Source organism: Peromyscus californicus, unplaced genomic scaffold (assembly GCF_007827085.1).
Source record: "Peromyscus californicus insignis strain IS unplaced genomic scaffold, ASM782708v3 Scaffold_6__1_contigs__length_162567912, whole genome shotgun sequence".
NCBI classification, from domain to species: Eukaryota; Metazoa; Chordata; class Mammalia; order Rodentia; family Cricetidae; genus Peromyscus; species Peromyscus californicus.
The window spans coordinates 103,849,691-103,861,849 of record NW_026294584.1 but is presented as its reverse complement, the minus strand read 5'-3'; the positions used below and the strand labels follow the sequence as shown (position 1 = coordinate 103,861,849).

General features: G+C 47.7%; 1 protein-coding gene across 1 annotated transcript in view; it reads right to left on the bottom strand.

Moving 5' to 3' along the window:
- The window catches only part of Ruvbl1 (RuvB like AAA ATPase 1), a 37,919-nt gene that overhangs the window by 12,306 nt on the left and 13,454 nt on the right, over window positions 1–12,159 (bottom strand). The window contains exons 4-8 of the mRNA XM_052720687.1: window positions 6,977–7,128; window positions 4,168–4,257; window positions 3,251–3,400; window positions 1,841–1,904; window positions 426–624 (exon numbers count right to left, since the gene is read on the bottom strand). Coding sequence (XP_052576647.1) covers window positions 426–624; window positions 1,841–1,904; window positions 3,251–3,400; window positions 4,168–4,257; window positions 6,977–7,128 — 655 coding nt within the window. The remainder of the gene's footprint in view (window positions 1–425; window positions 625–1,840; window positions 1,905–3,250; window positions 3,401–4,167; window positions 4,258–6,976; window positions 7,129–12,159) is intronic.

Here is a 12,159-nt window from a genome sequence, read left to right as displayed (position 1 = left end):
CACTAACAGGGGAGAGACTGTATGAACACCCAGTATCCAGGACTCAACTCTCAAGGGGGCGTGAGGGAGGATGGCCACCAAGGTACCACTGTGTCACAGAAAGGTCTGGAATGGGAAGAACAGGGCAAGTTACACCATTCAGTTCCCTCACCTGAAGTGAGGCTGGTAATACCCGCCTCTGAGCAGGAGATATAGAAGTCAGCAGCTAACCCATGACATCCCAACGAAGACCCGCCCTATGTGGTCATCACTTTCACACCCAGTGGCCCTAAAGACCACTGGGAAGACTCCTCATCACAACAACACTGACACACAACCTTGCTTATCCCCCCATCTGCCTCCTGGTGCTGCGGGTATACTGAGTCCAAACAGGAAACCTGCTCAGAAGGAAGGTGGGAAACCGGGGCAGGCGGGAGGGGCCCTACCTGATGACACAGTTGCCTCGGTTGGATGCGAAAATGACAATGGGGGCGATGGAAGATTCCAGAGCTCGGTGCAGGTAGGTAAAGCACTCGATGTCCAGCATGTGGACCTCGTCGACAAACAGTACTCCAGGAACGAGTTCTGCGACACCCTGGTCAATGTATTTGTTCACCACCTTGTTGATCTCCCCTCGAAGTTTATCTAGATGAGGGAGGGCAGGGTCAGCAGCAGCAATCAGCTCCTGCTCTGAACTGACTTCCAAACCCACCCTTGCCACCCATTTCCCTGGCTGTGAGGCCCCAGCAGGCCCCGGCCACACTCCAGCTTCAGTTACATCGTCTGAAACAGGACCAAACACAGCTAAAGGCCACAAAACTGGCAGCTCTCTCTAAAGTTGTCTGGCTAACCCAAAGAGGGTTGTGCACAGGAAGACCATCACCTCTCCACACTCCCCATCCTGCCTTACTATCTCACTCTCCCGACCTGATGATCCAGCTACTCATCTCAGAGACTAGCAGATTTGGAGCCTAGGATGACAGGAGTTTTCATATGCAAATCTTCCTGTTCTGTGTTCTGTAAATGACCGTCTTGTGGCCCTATATGAAAATGCTTAGGTTAATTAGCCTTCAATCAAGTGTAGTCTCGGCCCTCCCTGGAGAGGAAGATGGTTTCTAGCTCCTAGATGACGAGGTTATCCAGAGTCATATAAGCTGCCCCAGGACACAGCCCAGTCCTGAAAACACCAGCAGGGTCTGGTCACAGACAGACCAGAGCCCTGGCAGAAGCTGTTGCCTCTTCCACCACATCTACCAGGTAAGGACTGCCTGAGAGTAAAGAACAAAGTCAGGGCAAAAGGCTGGGGCTGGGGCTGTGTGCAGCACACACCTGGGCCCCAACACTAGGGAGGCTGAGGCAGGAGGTGCAGAGTGCAAGGCTCTTCCAGACTATACAGTAAAACCCTGTCACATCAGCCACAAAGCCAAGCAAAGACCCAGACACAGCTGCTCTTGGGATCTGGAAAAACTGTCTCCAGCTGCTCCTCTGGCTGAGACCTCCAAGATCACCCACATTTTTAAGGTAACAAACCTACAGGTCATTAGGGAAAAGAGGACACCGAGGTGGGAAGAGAAGAGGGGTATAAAGGCCACACAGGAGCAGAGCACTAGGCAGAGTTGGGAGAGGGGGAACTGCCATGGCAGCAGAGTTTGCCCCGACTTCTCAACTTCCCTAGGACCTCATCAGGACCAGACAGGTGCCTGGGGCCCAAGAGCAGGCACTGGCTGTCTAGACAGAGCGTAGACGACAGGGTTAAGCTGTGATCTTAGAGGGAGGACACCATCCCACACATACTTTGCTTAGAGGTGCACACAGAGCCACAGGGTCCTGATCCCACTGAAGGCGCTGGGCTGGCTCTTACCTGTGATCTCTGTCTTCTTTGGTTTCATCAACTGGCCCATCATGGACAGGATATCTTGTCCCCCCTGGAGAAGAGAAGACTTAGTCAGCCATGCTGTCTAAGAGGCTGCCAAAACTTTATTCTCCTGCTTCATATAGGTCTCCAATGCCAACTCACTTGAGACCCCTACACAAGTCCCCTGGAAATCTTAATAAGCTTTTATTTTCATGGATGGATGTATGTATGAATGTATGTATGTATGGTTTTTGTTTTGTTTTTTGAGACAGGGTTTCTCTGTGTAGCCCTGGCTGTCTTGGAACTTGATCTGTAAACCAGGCTGGGCTTGAACTCAGAGATCCCTGCCTCTGATTCCCAAGTGCTGGGATTAAGGCCTGTGCTACCATGCTGGCTCCCTTGATAAGCTTCTAAACACAGAGGAACTTTCATAGGCTCCAGACCTGTACGAATCAGACAAATTTTTTCCACTGAGAGTATACTGGGCAGAGTGGCCTCCTCTGCTCACCGTTATCTTTTTAAACTTTTGTGGATTAGCCACAAAAGACCACAAACTCTCCCTTGGACACAAGCTCTTCCATGACTCAAAGCTTGGTACGTCTATACCATCTTCAAGGAAGGCCCCTCCTTCCTAAGGAGCTGCTCTGTTGACACCCAGGCTCCTACACATTGTGGACTTGCTCCTGACCCCACACTCCGCCTAAAGCAGAGGCTTCTGAGGTCAGTTTGGAGACAGACATCTACCTCCTGAAGGCACCTGCTGGTCGAAGACCAGTGTCAACAATCTCTTGAGCAAACCCTCAACGGACCCCTCTCCTGCTGAAGAGGTGGCCTAGGGAAGATGAAGATGAATGCAACCTGAAAGGCCACCAGCAAGGAACACATGTACTTTGGTTCTCTGAATCATGTTTCTCAGAGACGTGGTTATGGGATGCATCCTTTCCTACAGTTACCAGTCAAGGTGTAAGAAGTATCCACTGTCCCTCCAGAGCTGCAGACTTGGCTCCAACTCAAAGCTAAAGGTGCTGAGGCCCTGCTAAGTGGAGGGAAGGTCAGAGTTGTGCTAGGCTTTCAGAAACCCTGTGAGGGCTCACAGAGCATTTGTGCCTTCCTGCCAGTAATACTCAGAGCATCCAGGCACGAGCCATGGCTGGACAGAAGCCAGAGAGGAAGCTGGCTAGTTCAGGGCGGGAGGCTTGGCTGGGAGAAGAAACAGCCCAGGAAATCATCTGTGACTGCTGCACTAGAATGGGAAGAAAGGAGTCCCGCGTAGCTCATGCCCATGTTAATTGTGAACATCACAGACAAAAAAGGAGCGTCTGCCTCCAAAGTGGCAGCAAGATCTTGCCGATTCATCCCCAGAGCTTCACAAAGAGACAAAAGGCAAGTGTGCTGCCCACAGCAGCACAGCAGTACCTGAGGCCGCGCATTGGCCACGTCCAGGTCATGCAAAGTCACGTCCTGTATGATTTCCTTCTTCTTGTGCACATCTCCCTTTGGCAAAGGGACATACTCTTCAGCTTCAAGGTCAAACTCAGTGGCATAGGTGTCACACCTGCCTTGCCTCTGTAGACAGAGAAACATGAATGCTGTGTGAGTTTTCACTGCCCAGGCCTCAAATGGCAGAGTGCCCAATGAGACAAAGGCCTTGGTTCCCAAATGCAGCCTAGCAAGGACAGCCTCCCTGACAATTTCCCAATGTGCCCGACCTCAGTGTGCCCACTGCCCTCTGCCAAAAGAAGGAAGCTATCGGCCGGCTGGAGATACCCGATACTTTCTCAAGAGTCCCCCCAACACCCGTAACTGTATGCAATTCCTGATAAAGGGCAAATCCAGTAGATTAACTGGAGACAGAGGGAGCTGCTCAGACTCTTTTGTAGGTGGGTGATTTACTGCATGATATCAAGTATTATGCTCATCCATTAAACAGTGAGCAACCCTGTACAGGACACTGGGAATCAGATATGAAAAGAATGCCAGCTAATGCTGCATTCCTTCCCACATGCATATATCTTGGGAAGAAAATACCAGAGAGATAAAGGAAGATTAAATACACTGCACATTTCAATTTGAAAATGACTAAAGTTGTTTTGGTCTCTCACCCTGTACTCCCCCTCTAAACAGGTCTTAGTATTTCTAACAGACTGTCTGTTTTCATCATGAGAAGGTTAAAGAATGAAGATAAAGGAAAAGAAACTTTATAATACGCAGAGGGACAACTCTGCCCTTCCCATGGCATGGCACCAGGCAGTGCCCACCCTCCTCCAGCACCCGGGTCTTCCATGACACACAAATCAGGCAGAGTGCTTTGTCCCAAGAAGGAAGGACATTACCTTCACAGCCCCACTGTTGGCTTCAATGTAAATCACATCTCCAGCCTCGACTCGCTCTTTCTGCAAACTTTCAAAAATACTGGGGTCCAGCTGAAAAAAAACAGGGGTGACTCAGAACTGCAATGCATATCTGACTTCCTTCCAGCATGCTGTGAGGTGCCTCTCCGTGGGATATGGAGAGGGCCAGCAACTGCACGGAGCATCCATCCATCAGCGGGGAGCATGAAAGCAAGAGCACATCAGAGTGGGATGAGGATGACTGGTCCAGGGAGAGGAGGAGGGCAGGCGGGCCCAGAAGCCAGCCACAGGGTACCAGGAGACTCTTCACCTTTCTTAGCTTCTGAGGCCATCAAGGAGTGAGGAGGGAGTTCTTAAACCTCCCCTACCTCAGAAAGCACTGGACCTTCCTAACACAGAACTTTCCAGTACTTGCTTACCAGACTAGTGTTCTGCCAGGCTCATGATTCTAGAGCCTTGTTTCTTCATCTACTAAACAGCACCAAGAGACAATCACAGATGCATAAAATTCAAAATGAGACATAAGCTAGGGCCCTCCCAGGTTCTGAGTCAAATACCAGTGCTCAGAGCCTGCCTGTGGGCACAGGCAGACTGCCAAGAAGCACAGGTCTGCTGCTTCCCTGGGCTCCCCAGACCCATGCCCTCGGCTACTGACATTCTAGGACAGCATCTTTTAGACACAGCTCTCCAGGCTAAACTTCAGAGATGTCACATATGTGGTTGTAGTGGGAAAACTGGAGCTCGATTTTGAACAAAACTAAAGAGTAAAAACTCAGCACTGCATAGAAGTCAAACAGGAAAAAACCGTATTATATGGCTCCACTTCTATGAAATGTCCCCAACAGGTGGACCTGTAGAGATAGAGAGCAGTTTGGCAGCTGTCCAGGGCTAAGAATGGGGCTGGGAGGGACCATCAGTGGCTTGAGGTTTCTTCAAGTCTAAAATTAGACTGTGGTGATGATGGCTGTGTGACTGTGTATTAACATCTCTAAAGCTGTATATTAAAAGTAGTGAACTATATCTTAAATTTGACCTCAATGGAGCCCCAGAACACTATTACCTCACCTGCAAAGCCAGGGCTCTACCTTGCTGCTAGGTGGAGATGGGTGGCCAGCTGGGTACTGTTGTAGCAGGACAATGAGTACCAAGTGCACAAGGCAGGCCTAGTAGAAGACTAAATGGGTACTCCTTGTTCAAACTGATGTGCCCTGTACACTAGACCACCCATCAAGTACCAGGTTCTTCTAGCCAATATCGACATTTGCTCCAGGATATAGAAGTACATTTGGAATTTTTTTTTTTTTAAACTTTCCCCTTATTTTCCTCAAAGAAACTGTCAGAGTAGCCTTATAGACAAGTCAAGTTTAAGTTGCAGGCCTTTTAGTATAAGATACACTCAAGGATATACCGTGTGTGTGTGTGTGTGTGTGTGTGTGTGTGTGTGTGTGTGTGTGTGTGTGTGTGTGTGTCTTCCTCTCAAGTGTTTTTATACTGGTTAATTTCCCAAATGAATTGGCTGAAGTTGTGATTACTGAAAAGGTGCTGCCTCCTACTAGGAAACCTCATGAGTACAAAATGAAGCCTGAGCATTGCATTCAACAGAGAGATCTGCCGAGCCAAGCTCCTGGGATGAAGAACCCTGTTAGGAAAAGGAGAAACAGCTCTTTGAAGAAGTGACATTTTTATGATCTCCATAAAACAGTGACCAAAAAACAATCTCACAGAATCACAGAACCAGAAAAATCAGAGTGGAGTAAAGACAGAAATTACCCAGTTGGTCTAGCAGCTTAGATGAGAAGCTGGATCCAGAGAGCCCAAGTGACTTCCTGAGGTTGTACAACAAGCTGCAAGGCAGATACATAATGCTGAGATCAGAGCTAGCCCTGCCATGCACCCTGGATGGGCTGATGCAGGCTGCCTGGCTTCCATGGGCAGCTGCCCATTTACCTTACACAAGGGAGCTTTGGTATGTCTACACACATGAACTGACAGCATATGAAGCATCTGTTGAAACTGTCAGCTCTAGGCCAAACACACACTCAAGGAGGGTGTAATGGTGTTTACTAGTCATTGTGGCAATAACTAATGCAGAGCCATGTCAGACATGAATATCTACCTCTCACTGTGGATCTAAAACTACAAGTTTGAGCCCCAGGACTGTATGAGACAAGCAATTAGCACAGACAGAGAGTTGCTCAGAGACCACATCACTTGCCTGTGATGGAAGAAATAGAGCTAAAAGTTAAAACAAAAGGTAGACAAAGCTAAAGATTCCCTTTTGACTTTAAAGTCTATGCTCTGATCTCAAGCATCCTGGCTTGTGTCCTAAAGGATGACAGGATAATCCTCTGGGGTCAGACACCAAGTCCCACTCAGTATACTGCAGCCTCAAGCTTCAACCCATGGAAGCCTGTCAGAAGCAGCTGTCAGGGCCCTGCAGCCCACTGAACTGTCTGCCCTGCAACTCAGACAGGCCCCTCGAGGTGATGCTTCCTGTGTGCCTCAGAGTTTGGCTAGGCCTTGGATATGAAGTATCATATGGAATATGGCATGGCAGAGGCAGGCTCCTCACTTACCTACCAGCTCATTCTAATGCACATGTGTGGTTTTCTAGGAGGAAGAGAGTAGCAGCTATAGCCACTGAGTTTTCAAGGCCAGACCCTGTACCATCATTTAACAGCCTCACCATGACCTGTGCAGCCCCACTTTGCACAGACCCCAGGCAGAAGTTATACCATCTTCCAGAGCCACACAGCACTGGGAAGTCAAAGTACGTGCCCCACAGACTCACCTTCAGCTGTTTGGTTCCTTTGGCAGTCTTGAGCCCTATGATCACATGACTGATAGTTTTGCCATAACCACCCATGGGGTTCTCTGTCTCACATGGAGTGAGCTCTGTCACCTCCCCTTCATAAACCTCCTTGGTCTCCTTTATCCGAAGCCCTGGAAGAGATGGCAAATGTTCATGAGAGGTTGCACCATCTTTCAGATGCTAACTTTTTCTCACACACCTACACCCTAAAACTCTTAGCCCCAAACATCCATGACAAATCAACTTTAATAACCTAAGTGGAAGGATGTCACTGTGGACAGAAAAGCAGTAAAAAGACAAATGCAAACTGGAGGCGCTGGGAAGTGTAGAGAGAGCTCTGATTGCTTAACCCTTAGGATTTTTGTTTTATTTTAGTTATGTGTATGTATGTGAGGATGTGTGCATGTGAGTGCAGGTGCCTGTACAGGCCAAAAAAGAGCACTGGATCCCCTGGAACAGGGGTCACAGGCAGTTCGGAGTCACCCTGCAGGGAACAAAACTCAGGTCTTCTGCAAGAGCATGTGATTGAGCCATCTCCCTAGTCCCTGATTTCAATTTACAGTTTTTTTAAACATGTATTTATTTTGTTTGTGTAGCATGTGTGTAGGTACAGGAGTGTGTGTGTAGAGGTCAGAGGGCGAGTTAGCAGAGTCATTTCTCCCTTTCCACCATGTGGATTCTGGGAGTTGAATGAAGGTAATCACACATGTACGTTTAACCATTGGACTATCCTACCAATCCTTGATCTCGATTTTTAAAGGGTCTTTCTAGATTCTAGCCCAGAACTAGATAGCTATCCTTCCCAACACTGACCCTCAGATATGCATTTCCAAGGAGTGAAATCTGTTTTGAGCTGATAACCATCTGAACCCATGGGATTCTACCCATTTCTCTGTGGAACAGCCTACCCATTTCTCTGTGGAAGGCCTGCTCCCACTTTTTCCCCAGGGTACTCTTGAGGAGGGAAGAGTGAGAAATATGTAGATAGATAGAGGGGAGAGAAACAGAAACACAGGACAGCTCAGGAAGGCCTGGATCATTATCCACCAGCCCATTCTGTCTCTTTTAAAGGGCTATTTATAGGAATGCCAAGGGGTAGAGCAAAAGACCTCCCCTAGCACAGTAAAGTGCAGACCTTTCCAATCACCTAGAACCATGCACATGGTCAAGCAATCCTCTAATGCAGCCCTGCTGGGTAAAGCAAGCTCAGATCTCACTAGGAAACCTCTGTGGGCCTCCACATCTCATTCCCCTAAAAACAACAGAATAACCCACTATCCATCTATGACTCCTATACCTAAGCAAAGGATCCTGTAGCAATTGTAGATGACCCTGGACCCTGCCATGTGCTGGCAGGGTTTGACCTCTTCACCTACTCCATAGCCCTCCTGCTCAGCAGAGAAGCATAGCAACCTCTCTGAGCCACACTCCACTTGACTGCAACATTCCCACGGCTAGTGCTCAGCTCCACTGCATACACATGAAGCCAGCCCCAGGAAGTCAAGCCAGCACTTTCCCTCCCTCTTGACAGACCTAGGCCTGTGTCTCTCCACACCACAGTGCTAGAGCCATCCCAGTAAGCATGTGCTCACCAAAGAGCCTCATCTCCATCTAACCTGTATTTGCCCAGAGGAAACTCTAGAGAAATTTAATATGTGTTTCAACCGATCTCTTACAGAAAGCTCATCTGTACCCTGGTGCAGACAATAAATGTCAACACACAGCACTTCCCAGACAAGAATGTGAGTGCTGGGCATCTGACAATATTGAGGGATTACTGATCATTTTTATAGGTGTTACAATGGTATTGTGATTTAGCATGTGTGTGTGTGTGTCTGTGAGTGTATATGCACATGCATGTGAGTCCCCAGGGAAGCCAGAAGAAGGCATCTGATCTCTTGGAGATGGAGTTATAGGTGATTGTGAGGCACCGGACATGAATGCTGGGATTTGAACTCTTGTCTTCATAATTGAGAAGCAAGCCTCCCCCACTTTTTTTTTTTCAAGACAGGGTTTTTCTGTGTAACAATGTCCTGGAACTCACTTTGTAGACCAGGCTGGCCTCAAACAGAGACCCACCTGCCTCTGCCTCCCAAGTGCTGGGATTAAAGGTGTGCGCCACCACTGCCTGGCTGAAAAGCAAGCATTCTTTTTTTTTTTTTTAAGATTTATTTATTTATTATGTATACAGTGTTCTGTTTGCACGCATGCCAGCACACCAGGAGAGGGCGCCAGATCTCATTACAGATGGCTGTAAGTCACCGTGTGGGTGCTGGGAATTGAACTCAGGACCTCTGGAAGAGCAGTCAGTGCTCTTAACCACTGAGCCATCTCTCCAACCCAAGCAAGCATTCTTAACTGAGCCATTTCTCTAGCACTTGTGACTATTTTTTAAGTTCTTGTTTTTGAAAGACACATATGAAAATATGTTTTGAAATATATATGGATTAAAATTTTATGAATAAAAAAACCAGACAGGCAAGATGGTCCACCAGGGAAAGGAACTTGCCACCAAGCCTCACAACCTGAGATGTATCCCTGGACTCAAATGGTGAAAAGATGAGCACACACGTGCCATGGTGTGTGCATATGTAAACATACTCTTAAGCACTCAGGAGTGCGTTCACGTGCACACATGCGCGCACACACACACACACACACATACAAATATTAAAAAAAATTAACAGATCTGCAATTTGCTTCAAAATAATCTTGAAGGGGACCGATGAAGCCTTGTGCCAATCCAGTTGTGAGCTGAAGCTGGTGATGGGAGAACTTGATGACTTTTGTATTTTCCGTGGCAAAGTTAAAGAGAAAAAAATCATCACTAATCCCCTATCTCCATCCAGAATACTAACATTAGAAAGGCATGTGATAACAAGAATTCAGTTCTGAAAAGCTGTTTTAAGGTCTGTGTTCTGCTGGTGGGAATACAAACAGCATGGTGTGATCTGCTACAGTCTCTCATCCTTAGCATGAATGGGGACAGCCACAACTAAGTGGCACAGATAACAATGGTCATAGCAGCATCACTTACTCCTGCCAGTCTCTTCAACAGTGGAAGTGAAATGAAGTTATGGTATGCTCACACAAGGGAAACCACCTAGCAGTGGGAAGCTTATAGTTACTTGCAGCAGTGTGGATAAATCTTACAGAGAACACTGGGAAAGGTGCCATCAGCACAGAAGAAAATAAATGTGAAGTTCAAAAGCAGGCGTGACTTCTCTACAATGTGAGAAATCAAGACCATCCCTAATGTCCTCATGTGGAAAGGGACAGTAACAAGAAAACACAAAGGACACTGTGGGCTTCTGGCAGCATCCCTGTTTTTATAATGGCTGGTCTTAAGAGTCTTGAGAACATGGATGTTTTGTGCATTTTTTGCACATTAGCTCAAAATAACGAAGTCAATTTAAAAGGTAGAGTGTAAGTGAGTACGGCTGTGAGACCTGGTGAGGAAGAGCACAAACACTGGAGAAGACACGGCTCGGCTCCTCTGCTGGCTCTGTGCTCATGGCTCTCACCTCCAGACCCATTTAAGGGGCACTGCCATCCCTCAGCCCATCTGTACCCCAAACCATCTGCTCCAAACGTCAGGGGCTGGGGCCATCATGAGTAGTTTAAGCTCTACAGAGGGTCCTAAAGTTAGGCTCAGCAGAGTCCTAATGTAGAGAGTAAACAATGCCCACTCTTCTCACAAGAGTGGGCACGATGACTGCTCCTGATCGCAGAATGCCAATCCCTACCACTCAGCTACCTGCTCTGATATGGAAATGTCCCAAGGCCACACTGGCAAGGTGTGAAGTGCTCTCTATCACCTCCCCATCTCAAATGTAGCCATTACCTTATGGGCTCAGTGCCAGCTTTCCCCAGAAACCTAATCAGGACAGACACTCCAACAGTCCAGTTGAGAAGAGCTTTGCTCTCCCACCATCCACCTGATAGCCTGCAAATGGAGGCTTTGGAACAGCCCCAAGCAGGGGGTACACTGCCGCTTTATTTACAAAATTCTCAGCTCCTGAGTATTGAGAACAGAATGCTTTGAACAGAATGCATCAGAGGATTGTGACAACCCAGGAACTGTCCTGAGTGAGCTAACAGCAAATCTTACACATCCCCTGAGAGCAGCTCCCTTGACTGCAACCCAAAATTCCTGCTGGAGGGCAGAGGCTGCCCATCGCTCACTGGTGCCTCTATTTGTTAGCCGCCGCTCTGTGCTGACAAGCTGGCAGGGGTGTGGGTGACGGACAATGAGACCTGCTGTTTGCTAGGAGAAAGGCTGAGTGGTGCTATCTCTGGCAGAAATGACATAAATGACGGGTTTCATCTGCTGGCTCAGGTTTCTGAAGCCCTGACAGGGACCTTCATCACATCAAGGAAATAGCACAGACTCCTGGCTTTTCATTTCTGGTCAGCTTATGGTTTCCTTCCCACCCCCGCTGCCTACCTCACCAGCATTCAAAGGCACAGGGCAGGGAGACGAGCAGGCCTCCTTTCTGAAGAGAGTCAATGGCTTGCCCTTTTATTCTGGTGGAGAATGGAGAAAGTTCTCTTCACCTTGCTCCCATCAACAGATGGGCAACCCCCCGTCATTAGAAACTGCAAACCACAGCCAGGCGCTAAGATAACTCATCTGCATTTTTCATGGTTCAAAGCAGTAAAGTTATACATGAGGCTCAGTTTTTTTCAAATGTCGCCAATGTCAGTAAAACATTTTAAAACAAATTTTTAAAATTTATTCATATAAATTTAAAGCAGATGTAATAACTTGCTATTTAAATAATTAATGAGTTAAAGGAAACCATAGGCAACTGGGTATGGGAAAGGCCAGCAATACCAGCACTAGAAAAGCTGAGGCAGGAGGACTGAGGCCAAGGCAAGGAAGGCTACAAAGAGAGGCCCTATCTCAAAAGTCAAACAGAAAAAGGAAGAAAGAAAAAAGAGGAAGAGGAGGAGAAGGCAGGGGAAGTAGTAGTAGTAAGACACAGAAAAGGAAACAATCGGCCTAAGTTTTATAGACTGAAGTGTCTGCAGTCATAGCTGCCTGCCAGGCCTCGGCAAGGAAGGACCCTGGAACCCAGCAACTGAGGCAAAATGGCAACACAGTGAGATCCCATCTCAAAAATTAAAGGGAGGCAGGGAGGAAGGGCACAAAGAAGAGA